This window comes from Protopterus annectens, chromosome 9.part0 (assembly GCF_019279795.1).
Source record: "Protopterus annectens isolate FY-2018-M chromosome 9.part0, PAN1.0, whole genome shotgun sequence".
NCBI classification, from domain to species: Eukaryota; Metazoa; Chordata; order Ceratodontiformes; family Protopteridae; genus Protopterus; species Protopterus annectens.
In genome coordinates, this window is record NC_056743.1 from 1,026,393,519 (window position 1) to 1,026,420,012 (window position 26,494).

Consider the following 26,494-nt stretch of genomic DNA (forward strand, 5'->3'; position numbering starts at 1 on the left):
CATCTGATACTGGTTGAGTGTTTAGACCACAGGAAGTCCCTTTTAATGCACAGTACTGTAACTGCGTTGATGGTGCATTTATAAAGAAATCATTTTTCTCTCATCTGTGCTAGCACCTTTGGCAGTGTTGTCATATAGCAGGTTGAATGGAACTCATATCAACCTGGAAAGACACATTTACTAATAATTACAAAGGATTTAAGCTTCCATCACACTTACGCAATATACTGCTCGGATTTGTTGTACTTTTTCGCAAGGTACTTGGCTGATGCCTTACTGGGAATTTTCACCATAGACAGTTCCTTGTTGTATCTGATCATATTGCACGGTGTTTCACACACACAGTAACTACTATCCCGCTCCACCAGGAAATCTAAGGAGGCAAAATGAGAACATTATGCAGTGCAAATAAAAAAACAGCAGCAAAGTTTTACCTGACAGTTCCTAGGCCCCTTCTTAAATGAGGATTAAGAGGTAGAGGGAAAGTCACACAAGCAAACAAGTGCAATGTAGTCTGCATTTAAACAGGTTAATGGAAGGCAATATTCAATAGCAAAGCACATTAGCAACCTATGTGATTATAAGCCACATTGGTTAGGTTATGATGTTGTTCCCAGGGGCAGGAAATAGCTTGGTGCACAGGTGTTAAAAGTAAGCAATCAATATGAATGTTTTAGAAACAGTTTCAGCCAATTATGCTATTTTAGAGGCAGATGATTCATTGATTTCCATTAGTCAGTGGATAATTTTAAACCTGATTTGTGTATGCATAGAATTTAAAATGTCAATAGGGAGCCAATAGGGAAATCAGCACCCACAGTTCAACTGATGAAAAACTGCTGGTGAGGCAACAAACATTTATACAGTCTATTTCCTCATCAGTGAAACTGACTTGCAAATATGACCAGCCAGAGCTTTGGAACCTGTATCATTCAGCATGCATGTACTGCTGAAAAGAAAGATTTTCTCATTTTCTGCTGTAAGATCACTTGCCTAAAAAAATTAGAAAAATCTTTACAGCTATATCATTAATATTATTATTCTGTTTTCTTTCATGGGGTAGTGATAGTGTTAACTTAAAGTTGGTCATATAGCACTATGAGCTAATTTAGTTCCTCTACTGTTTGACACGAAAAAAGACATATACAGCCAAATTTCCAAAAGAGTGTAATACACCCCAGCAAGTCACTTACACTGAATGCAGCTCATTTGAAATCAGGCCCCTAGACTGTTCTTGGGACACTTTTGAGACAAATGGAACATCAGTACTTCTGCCTTTATTTTCATTTAGCGTGTGCAGCTTGGGTTCAGCTTTATTAGTGCAGGCCACTGCTCTATAATGTTGAATGTTTCACCTGCCATGAGCTAGACATAATGTCACTTTTGCCATTACACTAAAAAACATTAAAGTTATTAATGAAAGGATTGTGCTACTACTTACCTGTGGTAGGGCCTTTTGGTACATATGTATGTATGTACCACTTATTACTGATTCAAGTCAGTAACAGAGTCAAAGGTCAGTAAGAGTTGCTATAATAAAAAGCATTAATTGCGGGTCCCAAGTCGATGACCTTTCATATTCTCCATCAGCACATGGCGATTATTACAGGTTTTCCTTCTCCACTGAGAGCTGTCCCACGACCGGATCTCCTCACTTCAGTATGTGAAAATGCTATTACCGACCTCAAGCACAGGTAATGAGCTTACTCGCAGACTGCAAGACTCACTCATTCCCAAAACTGTGGACAACTATGCACTACTATGGCATGCTTTAGACATGTCTTGGAATCCCTTCAAGTAACCTTTGAAATATCAGGACCTGCTAGAGTGAGTCTTGAAAAGCGGAAACTGAATGGCTGAAAGAAAGGACTTACACACACTAAGTTCGAGATGCCATTTTTTTGGGATATTCCCTTTTCTTCAAGGTATGGCAGTCTTTAAGATAGTATAAATAAGTTTGGGGAGGTGTTGACTTGCCCTCCACGTCGGGAGTGCAGGGGGGCTTGACCCTGCGAAAAGAAGTTTAAAGGAGAAGAGCAATTTTCAGGATTCTCTCTTCTCCTGTGTTTCTGGTCTTTTTGTCAGTTTGTCGGCATTCAGCATTTCAAGTGCTGACATTTCAGAAGAGAGCCATCTCCACAACTTCTGTTTAAATACACATACTGTTCTGTACTGTAGGAGATACCTGTAAATGTTCACTACTCTAAAAATTTCCAATGACTCTTTATTTAAACACAAATGCAGTCAAGTCCCCTCAGCATTTAAAAAGTGGGTATATGAATTTTAGCGCATGACTCAGGCTGCACATAACTGCACTAGAGTGTGCTGAACATTATTCTCTGCTGTCTGTTCTCATCTGCTACAGAACTGCCTGGCCATGGAAGATGACATCATTGTGTGACAGAAATGGATAGAAACAAGCACCTTAGGCTGTCTGTGGATCAGTATGCTGTGCAGTTGTCTTTGTTGGCAGAAGATCAGAATTCATTTGGTTCTTTCAATACATTGTATATTACAGCTCATATTCAGCAACTCTATCTGCAGACTAACCATACCTCTCAACCTCTTAGCAAAAGAAATTTGAACAAAGCCAAAAATAATGGGGTGGGGGGATACAATGACCCAAAAATAGGGAAAGATTTTAAATATAAAAAAAAATTCTTCAAAATAAAATTGAAGCCAGAGCCAGAAGCCAGCCTTTCCATCCAAGGTACCTTTACAAACTTCTCTAAAACAAACGGCTTACTCCAAAGTGATACACTGGCAAGCTTCAAATCCCCGAAAAACACAGTTAAATCCACTGAATATGCAGAAACATATACCACCACACTATACCAGCATAGATACAGCTGCACCACATAGGAACAAGTGCACAGCAAACTCCAGAAACAAGGAACCATAATATCAACAAGCTTTATAATAAACAGAAAGGAATTTTGACCAAAAGTAAGAAGAGAAATTCCCAGAATGTAAGAGCCTTTGTCACTGAAACAAGCAACTTAGGAGCTTAATAAAATTTACCAAAATCAAGTTTGAGGCTAAAACAGCTACCAAAGCCAAAGACAATCACAAAGCATATTTTAGTTATGTTCGTAATCTCAAAAGCACAATGTAGCAATGCAGTGAGTTGATTGTAAACAATGAGGCTGATGATATAGCAAACCAATACATTTAGCTCTAACTTTACCCCTGTCTTCCCTCCATTTCTGAAATTGGCTCGCCTCCAGCTATCACACAAGACCAAGTCCTAAAAGTCCTATCAAAAGCTAAAATGCATCAATGGGTCCTGAGAATATCCCTGGATGCATCTTAATTAGCACGAAGCATGATTTAGCCACTCCCCTAACAACACTGTGCAATCTCAGCCTCCATACAGATTTTGTACCACGTGAATAGACAACAGCTAGTCATTCCCCTGCATAAGGGAGGAACTTCCTCAAACTCAGGCAAATACAGACTCACAAGTCTGACCAGCCTCATATGTAAAGCCATGGAAAAAGATTTATCATGGAGCTGATCGATAAGAACCTCAGAAACCTCCAAACTCTGGACCCATCTCAGTATGAATTCATCAAGGACAGGTCATGCTTACTGTACCAGGTGGATTTCTTTGAAAAGGTTTCCAAAACAATGGATGAAGGCAAAATGGTACACACCACATAACTTGACCTGACCAAAGCTTTTCACACAATTTCCCACTCAGGCACAGTAGAAAAGCTAAATAAAAGTGGGGAAAAAACTTGGTGTCAACTGGCTCACAGATATGATGCAGGAAATCAAAATAGAGGAACTTACCTCCACAAAGAGATCATTCACCAGTGGAGTCTCCCATAGTTCTGTGCTGGGACCTCTCCTGTTTGGCATCTACTTTTTTGAAGTAAAAGCCAATATCAAATGGCTCTGGCTGACTAAGTTTGCAGATGACTGCAAGCTAGGAACAGTCACTGAATCCCCAAATGACATAGCCATCCTGCTGAAAGGTCTGTCCTAAATAAATGACTGGTGCCAAAGTCATAGACTGAAAGTAAATGCCAAAAAATGCATTACTGCATCCTTTGGGAAGTCACCTACCCCAGGAAAGTACCACATTAACAATATACCCCTAAGAGTTAATCCAGTTGTTCAAGAGAGAACTTGTCTGGACAATGACATAACTTTTGACTAACGTGTGTCCATTGTTGTGAAAAAGTCCTTCTATATTATGCAGCTTGTAAACAATGGGATTGTATCTGGGTCTACAGATGTCATCGTCCCCCTTTACTCAGCTCTCATTAGGCTAATCGTTGAACATAATGCCCCTTTTGACATGTATCTGTCCAGACACTTGGAATGCCCACAGAGATACCTTACTAAAAGGATAGAAGGCCTAAACAACACGTCTGACACAGACCAACTCAAAGCCCAGTCACTATCTTACAGACTGCTAAGAGGTGACAGGGCTTTGAGGTGGTCTGTGTCAGATGTGTTGTTTAGGCCTTCTATACCTTACTAAAAGGACAGAAGGCCTAAACAACACGTCTGACACAGACCAACTCAAAGCCCAGTCACCATCCTACAGACTGCTAAGAGGTGACAGGGCTTTGAGGTGGTCTGTGTCAGATGTGTTGTTTAGGCCTTCTATATCTTACTAAAAGGACAGAAGGCCTAAACAACACGTCTGACACACACCAACTCAAAGCCCAGTCACTATCCTACAGACTGCTAAGAGGTGACCTGTGTCTGGCATACAAAGCATCTTCTACTCCAATACTGATGGATTTACTGCACATCAGCAAGTCAAATAGCATCAGAAATACTCAGTCTATGGATCTAAACTTCTTCTTCAACATCAACAGAACAGTTTGGTGACCCAGGCATATCTCGCTGGGGATACAGCTGTTCTGGAATAGAATCCCCATCAACATAACTCAAAGTTCATCCCTGTCCATATTCAAGCACAACTTGAATCTATGGATGCGAAAAAGAAAATTTACTCCAAGACTGCCCTCTGTACTACTAATGTACAAATGCAGCTCCTAAATGCTTTATATGCATGAGCCCCCTCAAATTATCTAGGACATGATTCTAATTATTCTCATTGGGGGTAATATATAATTATCGACCATGGGATGGGTAAGACCAGTCTCTAATGAAATGGGATAGGGTTATTTGAGCACAAAAAGGGAAATTTACTAGACCTAAAATGGTCCACAAGGACAGCTTACCTAGTACTTAACCTATGAACTTAAATATTGATTTCTTAAACATAAAAAAGTTGCTAAAATAACAGGTTTTGCATTAGCATGCATTTTCTGAAGGACATGAAGTCTGAAACTCAAATATCTGTCATTATTTAGTGATTTCACTCCTTGATTTCCCCTGCCTGAAAACAAAAAAATTATAAGGAAAAGATGAAAGTATGAGTAAAAACATCTGGACAGTTAAGAGGTATAATGCTAACATGTGGCAGATAGCGAATTTCTGAGATGTTATGCATTGCATGAGACATTAAATGGAGGCCCTGCCTGCTTATTCTCTGGATTACTTGGTACATGTAAAAGGTTCCACACTACTTTTTGACACAGAATAGGATGAGTTTATTATAAAAAACACATAATCAAGACCTCAGTTCTGCAGTCACAGTGATTGATTTAGTCATTTACCTTCTCCAAATGGGACACTCCCTTCCCTGCTGCTACTATATTTTATTGGGTACAAAACCTAGATTCACAACTTCCTATGTTAATCTGTAGCAGATCTGTATGTAGTATGTCATCTTGTATAGAGTGTCATGAATGCCTGTATGATTCATAACTGGTGCTTTCTCTATTTGTCACATGTTCTTACCACAATTCATGTTTATGAATTGTGGTAATTACAGGGACATGTATTAAACATAATGCTCGTAACATGGTTACAAGACTCCACACCATGCTAATGAATAAGGTGGCATGTCGGCTGTTTTGCACAGAAGTGGGTGTGGCTTGGGTATGTCTGCTGTGATCGACAAATCAAATGGCCATGATATCGCATACAAATGACGCATGATTGATGTCATGCAGATTTGACAGTATCATCACGCATACTTTGGTAGTTGATTTACATATCTGTCCCTCATACATGTAGAATTGCTCATGTTCAATGAATTAAATGTTGCAGGTGTTCAACTTAAGTTGTAAGAAAGGTTTGAATGGAGATCAGGCGGTCTTGGAGTTGGTATATTTAATCTGCAGAGGGTGTGGGGGCGGTGCAGAGGGAAGGAAAAACACTTGCAGTTATACTGCAGCTTCTTTAGCATTAGGTAAGTTTAGTGCCCTGCTGGAGCTAACGTGCTGAATACCCGATGAATATTCATGTAGCCAGAGAAGTCAACAACATGAATATTCAGTTGTTATTCGAACATATCACAGGGTGTTGGGTGGTGGACAGGGTTTAGATGGGACTTGATACTGCGCACATGGGGAGGTATGTTTGTACATGATCGCCAGAATGTCTACATTTTGAAAAGAGAGAGAAAGATTAAACAGTGGCCTGCGTTTAAGTTTTAACTGCTTCTCTCTGCCTCTCTTACCTCAGAAGAAATCATATTGACTCAGGATTCAGTGACTGACCTTTCTACTGCTACAGCTGAAGAGCATCTCTGATCAGTTAACATATTAACTGTACTTAGCTTTACAAAAAGAAAAATGTGATATATTGTGGGTCTACTAATGTCACTTATTTATGCAAGGTGATGCTGAATTAAGACTATGAACCCACTGCAGCACCTTAACTTGTTTGTATGTACAATAGTTAATATAGTTGGCATATGAGTGTGTATTCCAATTTCCAGTGTTTCTCTATCACACAGAAAAGGCAGGCCTCTACCGTGGCCCTGTGACTGACTTCAGTTATTCAATCTAGTACTCCTCACAGGAAACAAAGGTTAATTACATTCTCTGCAGATGGACAGGAAATGCAGAGTCAGCTAAGCAGAACACCAGTGTCTCGCTGGTTTATAATGAGTACACAAGCAGTATTTCTGGAGATTTGCTGTCACTGGCCTTGGAAAAATGACATCTGGTAACCAATGACTCTGTTGTAATGTATTTTAAATCTTGTTTTCTAAGAAGATACCACATAAAGTAGCTTTATTCTAGTTCATCACTGTCATGCAAGGTTTAAAAAAGTGAAGATTTTGCAGCCTTATTGGATGCTAATTATACTACAAGTTGGTTAGTCTGGTGATAAAGCTATCTGCCTTTAGAATTCCGAATCAGCCTTGATACTAATGAGAGATGAAACCTCTTAATTCATTGCTGATGAGTTATATGACATTGTGCAAGGGATGCATCATGCAGCTTACTTATTTCACTAAACAAACTTTGTGGGTGAATAAAAGATATTTTTTCCTCATAAAGGATTTTCTACCATCAATTTGTTTGTTGAAACAAATATAGGAGGGTCCAGTGGTAAATGCAACTTAAAAATTAGCTATGTTCTTGTAGCACACCAACCATAAGGCAGAGAAGTAGAATTGTTGACCGACACCCATAGAGAACGGAGAATGCACTGTGTGCCTGAGGGTCAAACATCCCATGTGGCATGAGAAGGTTTCAGGGAAGCTATGCAATTCAAAGAAAGTTGCCACAAGGATTTGGAAGGCAACTGTTCCTTGGATTCCATTTGGAGATACCTTCCATCAGAAATGACTCGAGATGTTGCATGATGTTAGCGGAAAACGAAAAAGGTCCTTTGAGAACTATAGGAACTCACAGGGAGATTACCTGTGTGATCTTGGAACCATAGTATAAAACCTTATGTAAGCAGGAAAGGAAGGAGGAATACACGTTTAGTAATTCTGCAGCTGTTAGAAACTATCTGTACCCACTGACCTGAGTAAACTGAGAAAAACAGAATATCAGAAGAGTAATGCACAGAGTGGGGTTGAGGATGAGGAAGTAAGGACTGACAGGTAGATAACTGTAACAGAAGCATAAGAAGGGATGGGAAGGTCTGTGTGGTTAGTGCCAATGGGAAAAACTTGTGTCCTGCTGGGCCAGGTCTAGAGACCTGTGATCCTAAATGCCAAAAGCGTCTACAAAAATGGATTCCATGTTGTGATATCTTCCAGCTTTGAAGTTATGATGGGGCAGCATAAACTACTCTGATAAAGTGGACAACTTCACAAGGATAAATAAAAGTAAATATCCCCTCTCTAAGCACAAAACTGTCAGTGAAAAGTGAAAAGCAACAAAAGTAAGAGCACGGACAGTACCACAGCTGGGAAATTTATTACAAAAATAAAGAAAGAATCAAAACAAAGTTACAAAGAATAAATCCTTACAAAACAGTGGTAAGCGCTTTCAGGGATCTACCCCTTCATCAGACAACAGTTAATACTGGAGGTTAGTCACATGATGTTTCAAAATTTCAGTTGTACCCAATAAGGACATAATTAGCGCATCAGTACATATTAGCACAGTTATGCAAATAAATATACCATACACTAAAGGAATTATAGCTAAAATAAATAAAAATGTATATGTATATAACCTTGTATGGTGTATAACTCTATATAATGAAAACCTGATAATACTAGCGACAGCACTATAAAAAAAAAAAATATATATATATATATATATATATATATATAAAACATATAAAAATACATATATACAAATCTAGTACATCCATCTTATAAATACATACATGAAAAATAAAAAAAATATATAATAAAATATATAATGCTAATATATGTAATAATGCTAACAATCTAAAATACAATATAAAAGATAAAAATGTATTGTAATATATTAAAAATCTAAAAATGTATAACCATTCAAGAGAATCAATGTTTCAATGGTCGAGCTTTTCAAAAAAGGTTTAAGCGACACCATTTGATTTAACCCTGGGAGCTTGTCTGCATTAAATCTAATAATCCATCTTACTAAACTTTACAAGGATGCATAATTTGCATCAAGGGTGTAATACACTTTGGCAACGTCTGAACACCCAAAGGATATCTAACTGACTATACTTTACAACAATGGTATCTTGTAGAGGATGAGTCACTTTAAGAAACTGAAAATTAATTTACCAAGACAATTAAGGACAAATTGACTCACACTGCAATAGATGAAGGCTACATCTTAGAAACAAAGGTTATATACTGACAGAATTTACCAATGAAATATGGGAAGACTATAGGGAAAACACTGGCTTGGCAAATTTGGCTAGGAATGGTTATGATTCCCTACAAATGTTAAAGGAAGGATCAAATGATCTGAGGTGATGGCAAAAAGATTAAGGTGTTTGCCTCACAGACACAAAGTACAGGTTTTGAGTCTCACATCTGAAGAGAAATTGGCTAGGCTTAAAATGGCCTGTAAGAGCAACTAGCCTAGTGCTTGCCTATGAGTCTATGAGCCTATTAGCCTAGGAAGAGCATCAAGAATCCAACAAATAAGACAAGGAAGAAGGATATGTTTGACCTGCAGAGCTACCCCTCCTCTGAAGCAAACTTCCTCATTGAATTAAACGTTGAAGAAAGGAGTAAAATGCAGAACACTTAGTGACGACTTCATCTACGAAGGTTACAGCATGGTTAAAATGATCTATTTTATACTTATAGAATATATTTTGATAAATTATATGATTCAGTATTTTTTTACCATGGATAACTGTTTATAAAATCTTAATTAATGTGTACCAGACTCTAAGTGTGGAACAAGGACAAGGACTTTTTAAGACTCAAAATGAAGGACAGTCATCATAATGAGGTACAGTTTAGAGGTATAGAGGCAAGGCCTAACAGTGGGTACTGGCAAGGTGGAAATGGCTTCATGGTTCAGTTGCCTTGTATTTCCTATGATCCCCATGGTCCTATGAAGAAGGTAGAGTAGAGTATCTCAGCACAGACAGGACTAATTCCTGCATTGTAACATGAGGAGTGTGCTTGACAGTGAGCTGGAATTGGGGCCTAGTTGAAGACTAAAGACTGAACAATTTATAGATAGGGTATTTACTAATTAGACTGTACAGATTACATAAAAAGTAGCAAAAATTATAAAAGTAAAAACAATGCAAAAGTTCCAGCAGGCAAGAGTAGAATAGTATAAAAGTTTAATAAAAAAACAGTGAGCACTTTCACTGATAACTGATTCATCAGACAAAATTCATTATAGCAACACACACTTTTTAAATCAAAAACAGCCTATCAAAACATTCTATTTAACAAATCTACTTAACATTTAAAAGATACAGCACCTTATTCACAATACATGTAGTGGTTAATGTTTAAGTGGTCATAGGTTCATAGGTAGGTACGAGGCTAACGGCCCTAGGGCCCATGCAAGCCTAGCCAAAAAATGTATCCTGGCTTTCACCACCCAAGAAAATTATTTTCCTGTGCCCCTGTTGAGCAGAGCCACAGAAGTGATCCCCGGGGTAAATTTCCCATCCAATCATCAAGATTTTTCTTGAAGAGTGCTAATGAGGAGCTCTGTTTGACATAGATAGGTAGTCTGTTTCAGAGTATGGGAAGTCTCTGGGACAGGAATCTATCCCTCCAGCATGTTCTGTTTATTGTGGTAACAAGGTTTAGATCCCTAGAGTGTGTAGCTCGGAGGGATTGGGATTTTTTTAAGTGGAGCATGTCCAACAGCTCTGGGTTTGACATAGCTTTGTATGTTAGGCAGAGATCGCCCATGAGTAGGCGATATGCGATGGAGTATAGCTGTAGTTTTTTGAGACAGTCTGCATAGGGCATCTGTTTGAGGCCAGTAATCCTCTTTGTGAGGTATTTCTGTGGTCTTTCCAGTTGTTGTAGATGTCTTGTGAGATACATACCAAAAGGGGCATTGTACTCTATAATGGGTCTAATGAGTGATGAGTAGAGGGGAACAATGACTGCTTTTTTTCTGGATGAGAATCCTTTTGTGATGAGATGAGCCATGTAGAAGGATTTCCTGACCACTGTGGCAATGTGATTATCAAAGGAGAGACTACTGTCCACCTGTGTCCCAAGGTCTCATCACATTTTCGGCATTAAGTAGACTACCAGCTATATGGTAGTCATGCATGCAAGAAAGGTTTTAAAAAGACTGTATCATTAATACCAGGGGCTTTAGCTGCTTTATAATATAATATCCATTTTTGCTGATATTCCTCAGTCTTATTTTTAAGGTCACCCCCCCCCTAACACCAACATCCATTAATTCTAGCACAAAAAACTTAAATTCATGTTGTGGACTAGTCTGCTGTACATGTTTCGCTAAAGCACTAGTATCTTTAGGATTCTGGATGTCTCCATTGTATTCACTCTCTAGGAGTATGGTTAGTCTTACCAATGTAGTACACTGCACAGCTATTATAAAAACTATAATAAGTTAAGTTCATAGAAGAACAATCTGCATAAAATGAAAACTCAATAGAATGATTGTAGGATGTATGAAACATGTGCCTGCATATATACATTTACAGGCACTACAATGTCTACATGGGTAAGTCCCGTGTCTTTCAGAGCTAATCATAGGTAGAGTTCTCTGTGTCTTATAACAATGTTGCCTTTTAAGCGATAAATTTTTCTTAAAAGAAAAACTAGGTTTAGCTGTAACAAGATCTTTCAGGTCATCACTAGCATATAAGATATTCCAATTCTTTTTAATAATATTACAGAAAAGACTAACATCACTAGAAAAAGTCAAAGGAAATCTAATACATTTCTTAGATAGTAATTGATTAACAGATGATGAAGAAGGTAAAACTTCAGAAAAGTAAGGCCTACCTCTCTCCTCTCTCTCTCTCTTGCAAAACCAAACTCATACAAGAATCAGCATCATGCTCACTATATCCCTATCCATAAATTCATGCTTCAAATTATCAAATGCAATTTTCATCTGCTGATCATCACTATGTAATCTCATGACCCTAAGGAATTGTGCCTTAAGGGCATTCCTTGATATATGTCGAGGGTGAATGCTATTTGTATGTAAATACAAATTCCTTTTCACTTCTTTTTTATACACACTAGTTTTAAAAACATTGAGATCTTTCTTCTGAACTCCCACATCCAGAAAATCAATCTGTTGCCTGGAGTAATGAAATGAAAACTTCAAAAGTCATAGTGTGTATACAGTCAATAAACTGTAATAATAAGTCTTCTGTCGCACTCCATAGGAAAAAATATATTGTCAACAAAGAGTTTATACCAAAACACATGGTAATAAAAATCATTACTAGGCAGTACTAAATCCTTCTCCCATTTGGCTAAAGCTAGGATGGCATTGCTATTGGCACAAGCTGTGCCCATGGCCACGCCAACCTTTTGTAAGAAAAAATCTTTACTAAATAAAAAAATATTTTCTAAAATGATTTCAAGTAAATTGCATAAGGTTAATTTTATTGCTTGTAAAACAACCACATTCACTCAAAAATTCCCTCTATTCCCCAATTGTTGGGAATCACTGAAAAGTGATCCTATATCCATAGTGACAAGATAATAATCTTTCACCGAATCTACATGTGAAGTATCTTTATATAAATTTTCTGAAAAAGAATTTGTATCCTTCAAAACTGTATCTACTTTATCCAAAATCAGATGTAAAGTTTTCTCTCCATAAATGGAAATGGTTTCAGTAACCCACCCTCTGCTGGAAACTTTTGGGCACATGGGTGAGTTAACCAAACTTTTATGCACTTTGGGAAGTCCATAAATAACTGGAATAGTAGGAGGCTCAACAGAAAAATATTTAAATAATATTTAAATAAATATTCAGAAATGGCATGTGACATTAAAACATCAAACATCAAGAATAAAACTTTCTCAATAATAGCTTGAACCATGGTAGCAAAAAGTATTGTTTTCTTATTGAACTGCAATCCACGTGGCAGCATTTGTATTATTTGGTTAAAATCAAAAAGCCAGGAGAGCTGTTTTCATTTTCTTGGCACATGTGTACAATAAATTTGTATTCTTTTTTTTTGTAAACTGATGCGTTTAGTGCTCTTTGGGCTCTCTCTCTCTCTCTTTCTCACTATTTAAGAGAAACACAGGACATTTTTTTACCCATCTTAAATAAGTGGAAAATATTGAACACCCAACATGATGATTAATTTAGTATATTAAATCATGTCGGGAATGAAGATCTAACCAATGAACCCGTTTATTTATTAAATAACCCTCACAATAATTTTTCTATCAGTTTCATTATGCCATTTTCTGTTGATAGCCTTGATATTAGGAACATTTTATTCAAAAATTGGGTGGTGCTCATGGAAGAGCCCTCCATAAGGTCGAAGGTAGGAATAAAGCCTAAAATAATATACAAAACAGATTGCACCATTAAAAATGTATTAGTGTGTCCTTTGAACTTAACCCTATCTAAGCCTGGTATGAAAAAAATTGTTTTTTGCCCTTATTGTAAACATATTGGCACAGGAGACTCTTTCTAAATTCGTGGAGTCCACCAACACATTTATGGTAATTACGATTGTAATTCAACAGGGGTTATATACCTGGCTCGGTGCCAGGTTTGTACCTCCTTTTAATTAGGGAAGACAGAAAGGCATTTATGAACACTTGTACAACATTAACAAGAACCACTTAATTAATGCCCTGGCGAAACACATTGTCCAGAACTGAAACCATTTATTTAACTTTATGGTAACTGACCACATTGTTAAGAATCCTGGGGGGGGGGGTTCCGTGGTCATTAAACTTAGAACTAAGGTAGTAACTTTGGCAGATCAAGTTAAATGCATTTTTATTCCCTGGGTTGAATGAAAACTGTTCTTTGAAGTGTATTTTAAGACTTAAATCTCTACAAAGATAATTTGGGCAGCTATAGTAGCAACCACATGCCTTTTTAGATGTTTTTTAATTTGTCAATAGGTGACCCTGGTATCTTATTTAATGTAATTATATGTGTGATGTCACTATTTTACTAATGAATATGTAAATAGGGTCTGATTTAAATTCTCGTCATGTGATGTAATACTTTGGTTTAAAAAGTTCATTGTGGATTAATTGTGGATGAAAGCACTAACCAAATTGTATTGTGACTGTGATTAAACACTGGATTCGACTTGCTTGGCAGTCATTCTTCTTTGGTTTCCTTCTTGCTACGTGGGGCAGTTTGTTTCGTTTGTGTTCCATTTACTGGTCCACTGAAAATCATGTAATGTTTCTAAATATACTTAATAAACTCCCTAAAAACAAGCACTTTATTTTGGGAGGTTATAACTACTATTCAATAAACTCAAGTACCTATACCTCAAATGTAGGATATGCTCAAAAGTTCTTACATTTAACAAAAAAAACTTCCTAGACCACACTGTTAGAAGCCTACTACAGGACATAATATTCTTGACCTGGTCCTTACGAATATAATTTCTTAGTATAGTACACCCCAGGTATCTCTTTCCCTGATTAAGTCAGATCTTAAACTAGTTGCCTTCAAATTCCAAATCTAAGAATTCACAAGGATTACAAATAAACTACTCTCATCAAATTCTATGACAGAATTTCAGAATTCATATATACAGCATCACCACAGGTAGTGCGGTGGAAGGTAGTTTCACAAAGGAATTTTATGCCCACTTAGATAAATGTATAAAACTGGCAGTTACAACCAAATCTAAGCATAATAGGAATTAAAAAAAACACCCTGGTGGTGCACCAACATAAATGAACTATAGAAAGAAAAAAAAATCTTTAAAATATGCAGCCAATCAAAAGACCCACGTATCAAGGCTAACATCAGAAAATTGACTAAAAACTTCAAAAATACTATCAGGTCTACAAAAATAGCCCACAAACTTAGATTATCATCTGCAGCTATGGACAATTACAAATAATTCTAAGCTTTGTTAGAAAACTAAGGAATAATACCCAGCAGTGCTTTGGACTTATTCATATTGGCACCACCTACTCTGATGCAGTAGACATTTTCCATATACTAGGAAACAAATTCAGTGCAAAGTTTAACTCAGACATACCTATCCAAAACCTACTTATCCCTGATCTCTTAGACCCTCCTCCTCATCACCAAAAAACATGTAGTGAAGGTGCTCTCCAAGACTAAAAATACTTTGCCAATGGGACCTGTTTAATAAACAGTACTAAACAGGCCCTGGCAGGGCCACTCCTTAAGCTGTTTAGCCACTGGCTTTATCCCTGAGGTTTGGAACACAGCAGTAATGATGCCACTCCGCAAACATGGCCCCACCACTGACTCCAGGAATTACATCCTGGCCCATCATACCTCTTGGCATTAGAAATCTGCACAAAGCCTAAAAAGCGTGGGGATAATTTATTTATTTATGTATTTTACATTTGTTGACTGGGCTAGTCTAACTGGATATATGTCCATTTTCAGTAGAGGCCCGGGGAGATAAGCTCCAAGACAGATACATGAAAAACTTAGCAAAAAAAAAAATGACTAAATAGCAACATTCATTATATACAATGCATATTCCCGGTTACAACAGAAAATTCTGTGAGGACAAAAAAGAAATACTTAGTGCAAGAATGCATATACAATACATTATACAGGTATAATACATAAAAAGAAGAAATAAAGTCAAAAGAGAAGACAGGTTAATTGTATTAAAACAAAGAAATTCCTCAGTAGAAAGTATTTACAGAGGTTGGACACAGTGTAGTTTTGGAGGGAGTCTGTATTTATAGTCAAAAAGGAATATTTATCAGTTCATGAGTAGTCTGGGATAGGCAGATCTAAGTTTAAACAGATGGATAGATGCCTAGTCAGGTTTAGTACAAGGGCACAACCAGTGTGTTCTAAGGTAAAGTTTCAGTCTGTTTTTGAAGAGTGATAAAGAGGGAAGAGAGGAAAGGTCACTGGGGAGAAGATTCTTGGTTTTTCCGACAGCATTGGAGAAGAGAGAATCCCCAGCCTTGTTGTTAGGTTTAGAGGTGTGTAAAAGATGTTTGTGTGAGGAACGTAAGGACTTCAGATTTGTATATGGGGTGATGAGGGTAGATAGAATAGGAGTACTTGAAGTTTTATAAAGAGTTTTATGGGCAATGGTTAGTTGATGGAATTTAATCAGGTTTTGTAGTTCCAGCCATCCTAGTTACTTTATATTTATGCAATGGTGGGTTCTTTAAGGGTTTCCTGTTGCAAATCTGGCAATGTTATTGTAGGACATTTCCAATTTGCTGAGGTTATTTTTAGATAGCTTAGTAAAAATAATGGGTAAGGCATAGAGGAGTGTAGAGATTAGATGAGTATGTGCTATGGTTGTCATGCTGTGGGGGAAAGGAAGGGTTTAATCCTATAGAAAGAGACAAGTTTTTTGTTGACAGTTTTTATAGTATTGTTGATATGGATGTCAAAGTTTAGATTGCTATCAATGGTGATACCCAGTAGTTTGGTGGTTGGGTCTGGTGATATAATGGTACCATTGCTGGATGTAACTGAGAAATCAAAAGGAGAGGACTTGTGAGTAGGATTGAAGAGGAGTAGTTTAGTTTTGTTGGGGTTCAAAAGAAGGCAACGCTTTGCGAACCATTGTTCAACTGTGTTAAATACCTTCTGGGTAAGAGAGTGAAGTTCACATGTGGATTTGGCTGAGCATATAAGTGTGGAGTCATCAGCATATTGTATGCACGTGGCTAGGGGAATGGATAGATGAAGGTCATTAATAAATATGGAGAAGAGGAGAGGTCCTAGTATGGACCCTTGAGGGACACCTAGGGTAACCGGTTGGAGGGTAGATAGAGTCTTATGCCAAATTACTGCCTGTTGTCTTTTATCTAGGTAGGACTAGAACCATTTTATGGAAGGTGCATCTAATGACAGGGATTTGAGTATGTTGATGAGAATCTGATGATTAACCATGTCAAATGCTTTGGACAGGTCAATAAACAGTGCTGAAGAAAGGTTATTAAGGTTGCGGTTTTTGTTTATGCAATCTGTAAAGGAAAGGAGGGCAGTGGTAGTGCTGTGTGAGGGTCTGAAACCATGTTGACGGCTAGAAAGTAAGTTATTTTGGGTTAAATGGTCAAGTAATTGCCTGTGGATGCATTTCTCCATGATCTTTGCCAAAGGAGAAAGAAGGGCAATGGGGCGGTAGTTGGAGAGCTCAATGGAGTGTCCACCTTCATGGACAGGGATAATATGAGAGACTTTCCATAAGCTAGGTATGTAACCTTCGGTAACAGTCCTATTGATCAGAATGGAAATGGGATATGCTATAGCTTTGGCTGATAGCTATAGAAATTCAGCAGGTAGTTTGTCTGCTGAGGGAGAGCATGGTTTTAGTTTTTGTATAATGGTTAGAATATATGTAGTTGGGACAGGTTGAAAATGAAAAGAAGGGGGTGAGGTTGAGTTATAGAAAGGTAAAGTGAAGCTATTAGGTGATAGCTGACTAGCTAGTATTTGGATAGCATTAGAAAAGAAGGTATTGAATGTATTGGCTGTATTTATGAGATTATTATGGTCAGTATTTTGAGGGTTAGGTGTGGTGGATTGACCTGGGTGGAGTAATTGGTTAATGTTAGTCCAGAATTTTTGTAGGTTGTTTTGGTTATTTTGTTGAAATTGTAGGTAGTAATTTCTTTTATCAGAGAGTATAGCTTTCTTAGTGTCATTTCTTAACTGTCTAAAGGTTTGTTGGTCAACAGGGTTTTTAGTCAGTCTCCATTTGGCCCAATATTTACTTCTAAGATGCATTTTGTGTTTGGTTACTTTTGAAAGCCATGGGGCAGACTTGGTTTTAATTCTAATTAATCTGGTTGGAGCATGGTGGTTAGAATGGCAAGGAAGTTAGAGTTAAAGTATTTGATGGCTTCTTCTAAAGGGAGATGTTTTAAGGGAGACCAATTGCAAGCTCTTAGTTCCTTTTCGAATAGCTCAGGGTTAAAGTTCATTTTGGATCTGATATTTCTGACAGATGTTGGATTGGGAGTATGGGTTTTATGCCTGATAATATAGGTAAGTGAGTGGTCACTTATATCATCAGGGAGGGTTCCAGAATCATAACTGTGAGGGTGATGGTTTATGAGATTCCAGTCTAATATGCTTGCTTTCTTGTTAGCTTTATTGATCCTGGTGGGGGATGTAATGGTTTGAGAAAACCCATATAGGTTAATGTGGGTTGTAGGGAGGTTGCTACAATAGAAGTTTCAATCAATGTTTATATCTCCTAGGATTATGGTTTCTTGGGGCAGGTGTTGGGATAGCCAGCAAAGGATATTTTCCATGGTGGCAAAGTTATTACCAGGAGGAAGATACATACAGATGATATGGATGGATTTGGCATAGTTAATATGAAGTTTGGAGATGAGAATTTCTGCATTGGAATCAAGAGGTATTTTACAGTCATAGGTGATTAACTGTAAGCCCAATTTAAATAAAATAGCTACCCCACCACCCTTCTTGGCTACTCGATCGAGTCTTAGCATGTTATATCCAGGAGGAAGGATTTCATTGTCTTTGGTTGCAGGTTTTAACCATGTTTCTGTTAAGCAGAGGATATCAAAGGAATAGACTTCTACTACAGCTTGGAGTTGAGATACTTTGCTGTTTATGCTACGTATATTAAGATGGGCTACTTGGAGGGAGTTAGATGGTTCACTAAGGGAATCAATATGTGAATGATTTTGGCTATGGAGAGTGCTAGTAGTTTTTGTTGGGCCTGGGTTAGGGTGGATGCCACCATCTTTTAATGAGAGTAGTAATTCTATATAGCTTGGGTTAGGGAATTTGTTGTATAGAAGTAGATTTTTCCTGAGATTAAGAGTGTTATATTTAGTATGTAATATTCTATGATACTTTGCAAGTAGGTAGTTGGGTGAAGATGTTATATTAGCATGGTTATAAAGGAGTGGTAGGGATAGAGCACTGGTTTCCTTATTAGGATAGTGGTGGTGTGGATGTAGTAGGTATTCATATGAGGTGAGTAAGTAGGCAAAAGTTAGAGGAGGAAGTAGTAATAATGTGAATAAAGGTAGGACATATAATGGGATGGGTGGTTTATGCATTGTATGAATTTACTACTGGATGTGTGAAGGTAGAATTTGGAAGTATAAAGGGTGAGGATGGGGAAGTGAAAGGTTGTGGTAAGATAGAAGGGAGTGTTAAGAGAAGGTAGATATGAGAGAAGATGAACAGTGGTAAAGTGTTCAGAGAGTAATGGGAAGAGGAAGAGGTGTGGCTTAGTAAGTATAAGAGTAGGACCCCTGGGCGTGGGAATTGGGGGTAGGGAGGGGAGCGGAGTGGGTTGAGACAGATACAGATGCAGTTATATAAAACACTCAGCAGGACTGACACCAAAAGGTAAGTTGGAAAAGACAGATGTGGGAAATGGATAGTGAGAATTGAGCCAAGAAGAGGTGGATGTGGACAGTAGAAGTAGAGGGTAAAGTGAGAGGACTGAATAGCAGTTAAGGGACAACAGGAGAAATTAATGTAAGTATCTGGGCATAAGAGATACGAAAGAGAGTATGGCTGGGGTAAGGGAGCCACCTAGTGGACAGGTCTGATATTGCAAGGCTGATAAGAGAGGGAGTTAGAGTACAATAAGGAAAAAGGTTGCTAGACAAAAGGAATTTCTATGGAGGATGGAGGAGAGTGTGTGTGAAGGTACAGCATGGGGGAGTAGAGGCTGCTGGCTGTCCTAGTTCAGGACTTTCTCTAACCCTGTAGTATAGGTACAATAGTAGAAAGTCTTTCTGGCAGGAATTATTCCACAAACAAACTTTTACTGGTGTCCTTGAGAGAGGGATTGTAGGGTAGTTATTCAGTGAGGTGAACCACCGATAATTGGAGAGGGTCCTTTATGTTCCTATAGACTAGTGCAGGAAGCACAAGATGAGCAGGCAACTTAAGGAGGCAAGAGAGAGAAGGTAGGGATGAGAAATAGTAGTTATCACATAGCAAGGTATGCTTGCTCAAACATTACACTAATCATTCAGAGACAAATATATTGATAGCAAGAGCTCACAGACTTCACTGTGGGATGGTTATTACTATGTTCCAATCACTTACATTCGAATGCAAGAGAAACACTGATTTATGGTAAAAAAACAAACATCTAAATCAGAACAAAACAATTATTTCTTAACAATATGTAAGTCAGTTTAGACATTTTTGTTCTGTCTACCCATTCATTTTTAGAGCTTTAGGGAAAGATTTTCATATGCGCTGCCTATTTATTTCCCGTAAGTCCAAAAGCTAGACATCAGGTCTCTAATGACACCTTGCTTCATCGAACTTCTCAGCCTTTATTCCTGCTCCTCTAGTAAAACTATGCAGTAAGTAACCACTAAGAAGTCTGTGTGTTTCTGCAGGCTGTAATGTAATAAATACTGTTCTGCTGTAATGATTTTATCACGCTCATCTGATAACTTGTTGCACTCCCCTGTGATGCAGGTGGCATTAACAGATGGGTGTCTAGTTCCTTCCTCATGGTAAATGATGTCTGCTTTGGCTAGACAGTGCCCTCACAGTAACGAGCCTTGTAGTACCTATAGGTGAATCCCACTTACCTATTTCATAAGTGGATGCCCTTTCTTCGTGTCACAGTGGTGGCTCATTTTAAGTACCTGGGGCAGTTGTAAAATCCCAACACTGTATTCTACAGTACGTGTAGCTATAACACCTTGTATAAATAAAGGCATTCGATGATGCTGTGGTTTGTATTTATATGCAACCTTTGTATAAAGATACTGCAAAATGTGTGAGCATGTAATTTCTTTAAAAAGGCAGGATAATGAATGCGACATTTACAAAAAGGCATCTCTTTCTCCAGTGTTACTGCATTCCTGGTGGTTTTATATTAAAGTAAAGGGGTGTGGTGGGTACAGCCTCACCCCCCCCCCCATAAAAACACTTGCTTTCTAAGTGCATTTTGAGAAGAGTGGTCAGTAAAAGTGCTTCTGATACAACTATCATTTATTGAAGTGAAAGTCTTTCATGTTTTATAATATACAATAACATTTACTGATCAATGTTGTTACACATGATTTTCTGACATGCAACCCATTGTCAAAATATTGTCTTGTTATTCCAAGATCATTCAGATTTAAAATAATTTGGATACATATTCCACATTTATTGAGCATTCACCTTTAATACATTTAAGAGTACTGATGAATATGTCATATATGTGTCTAATATATAATATATTTTACAAACATCTTATTGTTCAAAAATGCATAAATCAAGTTATTTCTTATTTAAGATCAATATGTGCTCTAAATGACTTACCTAATGCAGGATCAGCGCATTCTTTGTATTGTTCAGGAGTACAGTATGGTGCATCCCCTACAGATCATAAAGGCCACAATTAGTCAAGTGTTTACTGTGTTTGCAAATGCAAGGATAACAACCTAATATGCTTTCATATGACGCTGTTAACACATTATTTGCAAAAAGTAGCTTGACTCTGTCACAGCAATGATTGACATAACAAACATGATTACTTTAAAGCAGGCACAATGACTTGTATTCATAGATGAGTGCTACATAGTTATACAGAGCTAACAATCAGGAATTCATTTTACATGTAGGCTCTTAGCTAAGAAGACAATCTTTCAAACATTGTCTTTGAATCTACATATATTCTGCATAGCCACTAATTAACACTTTGCTACATGTTATTTCTCTATAAATCCCAGATAGTTTTACACACACAGACATACATGAAAAAAAATCTGAATTATGAACAGGTTATTCTAATAAGTCCAAATAAATCTTTGTCACTATTTTCTACTTGCCATGAACTACGCCTTATTCTTTCTCTAACGAGAAAGACAAGAAACGTATAAACAATGTCCACTACATATTGTAGCACTATGACATGAAACAATAGCAGTATTCTAGTGTTCTACAATTATAGTGTTTTTACCATACCAGTTAGAAGAGTTACAATTGTTGTGATTAAAAGCAACTCCTTTAAAATGTGTGTGTCTCCCAAAAAAAAAACTCACTCTGCAGAAGACCACAAGGCAGTATTATTTTGCAACACCGTGTCATTCTGTCATAATAAAGTGAACCATTTGACATTTCTGCTATGGTGTCATAAAGGATATTTAGAAAATCACCATCCAGAAATGATTTTATTGCCCTCGTTAATTTAATTTAATAAGACTTCCATACAAATGAAAAAAGAAGAAAGATACTTTCATTCCAGTTAGATATACCCTACAAACAAACACATGACTTTCCTATCTGATCACAAAAACATTTCAATTTAGCAATTTAAACCATTTAATTAATACTATGCACTTATCTACATACTTAACAAAATATATAAAGTCAATCTAGAAAACAGTATGGAACAGTACAAAAACTTGTGAAAACTAAATCCTAAGTAAGTGATTGTTTTTGCCTTTTTTTAACTCTTAAAATAATTTTGACGTAAGTAGTTTCATTTAGATCTGGCTCTTGACATGTTATCAAGAATAACAGCAATGATGCTCCCTAAATTCAGAGAAGGGGTTAATATCCCATACTGATATGAACTATTAGGAAAATGTATTTATTTGTTTAATTTGCACATAAAACAGAGAGCTGTGCTAAATTATTAGTGTTAATTTTGTTTTTGATAACTAGTATATTTTAGTCTATATGGATTCACAACATCCCATTAGTCTTAACAAAATAGAAAGAATCCTATAACAAACAAAAAGCTATATTGACTATGTTACAATTAAAGCATTCCTTTGTATCATAATTTTTCCAGTTAAAAAATTAACACATTTGGTCACTTGCTAAGAAATATGCTGACTCTTAATAGGTGGTCAGATATGTGTGTGTGTGTGTGTGTGTGTGTGTGTGTGTGTGTGTGTGTGTATATATATATATATATATATATATATATATATATATATATATATATTTATATCTTCAATGGACAGATCACTAAAAAAGCCATCTAACTATAAATGAGTATGTTCTGCCTATCAAGAATACAATCAGTATTAATGCTTTAGCTATGAAGTTGCCAGCATCAACAAAGGACAAAGAATTACCTACACTCCATAACAAGAAAAGAAGCAATTATTTATATAAGCATGCTACTGTATGTGAAAATTTAAAACTTTTTTTGTCTTGCAACGACTGTGGGTACAAGAGATGGTAAGACTTGAAGTTACTTTTGGACAACGTCTAACTATTTTGGCAATTGTAACTGGCTCATGCCATAAAGCTAGACATAATTAACTTTATTTCTATCAAATCATAACAAACATAGGTATCCAAGATCACTGTTAGTATTTACATTATTATCTGAGTTATGGCACTTTTGTATACAAGTCGATTAGTTTTGAGTTTTAAATGTTTTATTATTCAAATTATATATGGTGTTTTGAACTTTGTAAAATCATTTCATTGGTATATGTTAGGCAGCTTTCTAACTTTCAACTGATTCATGGTAGGTCGCACTGCAGATCATCATTCAAATGTGGTCAAATATCCTTCTTATCAACAGTGAAAGTTTCAGCATAACATCAAGAAATAATAGCAATAAGCACCTTTAACCACATTTGAATGACTACCTGCCAGTTGATCTTCTATGAGTCTAGTGAAGGTTAGGGAAGCTGTTTTAGGCATGTGATATATGAAAAATGTTGGTAAGCAGACAGTTGTGAATAATAATTCAGTCTAATGAAATTTCTTACTCAGTTAATTTCTATCAGATCATGATATTTCTGAAATGATGGACCTGTTATATTTACTCTATTGTACATTTTTACAGTTCTAGAAGATGTTTGACTGTGGTTTTAATCTAGGATAGATCCCTGTGGGGCACCCTGACTGTAACCTTAAATTTCTGCTATCAAGAGTACATCAGCACCTACTTATACTAATTTTTTGATCAGTATTTTGTGTATGACCCTATCAAACGATGAAGTTATATCTATATAAAATACATCACAACACAATTTTTCATTCACAGCTGTTATTATATTCCTGAAGAAAGAATAGCTGTGTAAAATCTTATCATGTAGATGTCCTTCTCTTCCATGTTGCAGTATTCTTACTGTAGGGATCCTCCATCTCAGGTGACCCGAACGTCGGCTGCAATGCAAAAGCTTAAGCCTGGTTGCTGCCAGGTGTGTGGGATGTCACATGCAGGGTCATAAACCAGGGGCTTTAAATGTGATGTCTGTATGCACAGACCTCAGAACTAACTGTCCAGTTGGACAGTAGTCTAAGTAGTACCAAATGTTGCCATCTAGACAGGGTAAATTTAATGAAGGGGATAGGTAGGTGGGAAGGAATACTGCAACATGGAAGAGAAAGACATCTATGGTTATGGTAAGATTTTACACAACCATTCTATGTCCTTCTATTCCCATGTTGCAATATTCTTACAGTAGGAGAGTGCCACAGCTCAAGTAGGAGGAGGGGTGGTGGAAGAAGCTACAGATTCCAGGAATCTGTGCACGATTGTCCTTGCAAATCCTGCTCTGGCTCTGGAAAGATGGTTCAGTTTGTAATATTTGGTGAAAGTATGCACATAGGACCACGTGGCTGCCTCAAGAATTGTAGTTGTGTCCAGGACTTTGAGGAAGGCCCTAGAAGAAGTCACAGCTCTTGTACAGTGTGCCTTGACCTCATGAGGTAAGTGTTTGCCATGGTAGGAATAGCAGAAGGAGATAGTTTTCCTTAACCAGCAGGAGACAGTTTGTTTGGATACCGTCTTGCCTAGGGCCCTGGAGTGGAAGGACACAGAGCTGATTGGACTTTCTGATAGCTTTGGTTTTGTCCAAATAGAACCTTAATTATCTATGGAAATCAAGGGAGTGGAGAATTCTCTCACTGTCATTCTGTGGGGAAGGAAAGAAGGTGAATAAGTGAATAGACTGATTTAGGGACAGTTCATTGACCACTATGAGCATGAAGGAGGGATTGGTGTGCACAGTCATCCTGTCTTTGTGGAAGATTGTGTAGGGTGGGGATGCCATTAGTGCTTGTAATTCTGAAACCCTTCTGACTGAGGTAAGGGCTACTAGTAGGACAGTTTTCTATGTAGACATCTGCAGAGAAGCAAAGCTAGCTGGCTCAAAGGGAGCAATTGTGAGTTTTTCTAGTACATAGTATAGGTACCAAGGTGGAGGAATAGGTTTCTTTGGTAGCCTAAGGTGGAGAACCCCTTTTAAGAATAGTTTGACATCCAATCTGGAAAGTAGAGGTGGTTCCAGAGGTAAACATGAAGAAATGGCAGATAAGTGCACATTTGCTGATGAATATGAAACGTCTGATTTTATGAGCTCACAGACATAGGCTAAGACTAGAGGAACATCCACTTGAAGGGGTCCCTTTGCCTTTGAAGACAGCATTTGGAGAAAGTTTTCCATTTGGAAACATAGGACCTCCTGGTATTGGGTTTGCTGGCCTCCTGCAGGATAGACAGCATGTCCTCTGTGTAGCGGTGTTTGAAAGGGATCAAAAACTTATCATACAGATGGTTAAACAGAGCATCTCCAAGTGTGGATGAATGAAAGATCCCTTCTGTTGTGTGAGCAGGTCCACCTTGTGAGGCAACTTGTGGTGATTGCCCTTGGCAAGAGACTGAACAAGGGGGAACCAATGCTGCCTTTGCCAATAGGGAGTCACCAGCAGGATTCTTGACTTGTCCTGCCTGATATTTAGGAGGACTTTCTGCATGAGTGGGAAAGGAGGGAAGGCATAACAAAATTCCCTTCCAAGAGATGGTGAAGGCATCCACTCTCCAAGCTAGTGGGGAGGGATCTTTGGCACAGAAAAGTTGCAACTGTCTGTTCTGGAGCGAGGCAAATAGATCTGTTTGAGGTATATCCCATTGGTGGGCAATGTCTAAGAACACATCTCTGTGCAACATCCACTCATGATGCAGACAGAATGATCTACTGTGGGCATCCACCTGATGGTTGTCCTGGGATGGAATATAGACTGCCTGCAGCGATATGTTGTTCTGACAGGCTAACTCTCAAGCTTGCATTGCTAGTCTGCAGAGCAGGTAAGACCTGGTCCCCCCCATTTGTTGATGTACCACATCACAGTTGTACTGTCTGTGAAGATTTGTAGGGGTCTTGGTTGTATGAGAGGGAGAAAGGCCTGCATGGCTAGGTGGACCGCAGTCATCTCCCTTATGTTGATATGCTTTTCCTGGATGGAGGGATCCCATAGGGCCTGCATCTTGAGGCCATTCATTGTTTCTCCCCATCCTAGATTGGAGGCATCCATGTACATGGATTGTATTCAACTGATGGGTTGCAGGGGTAGGCCTGGGTTCTATTGTACTTGCTGGATCCACCACTTCAGTTCTGTCTTCAGGCATGGTAAGAAGGGTACCTGAAAGTCCAGGGGGTGGCTGTGTTGTAACCACACATTTTTCAGGTACCACCAGAACTTCCTCATGTGCAGCCTGGCAACATTGAAATTGTGGCTGCCATGAGACCTGGGAGGCACATGAACTGCCTGGCTGAGGGCTGAGTGACTAGGGTGGATACCTTGTCGTGAGGAAGGAAGGCCTTCACGAAGTTGGTCCTTATTTTACAGCCCAGGAATGTTTTGTC

General features: G+C 37.8%; 1 protein-coding gene across 1 annotated transcript in view; it reads right to left on the reverse strand.

Moving 5' to 3' along the window:
• Window positions 1–26,494, reverse strand: part of ASIC1 (acid sensing ion channel subunit 1) — a 1,036,985-nt gene that overhangs the window by 292,021 nt on the left and 718,470 nt on the right. The window contains exons 5-6 of the mRNA XM_044083819.1: window positions 21,198–21,254; window positions 220–373 (exon numbers count right to left, since the gene is read on the reverse strand). Coding sequence (XP_043939754.1) covers window positions 220–373; window positions 21,198–21,254 — 211 coding nt within the window. The remainder of the gene's footprint in view (window positions 1–219; window positions 374–21,197; window positions 21,255–26,494) is intronic.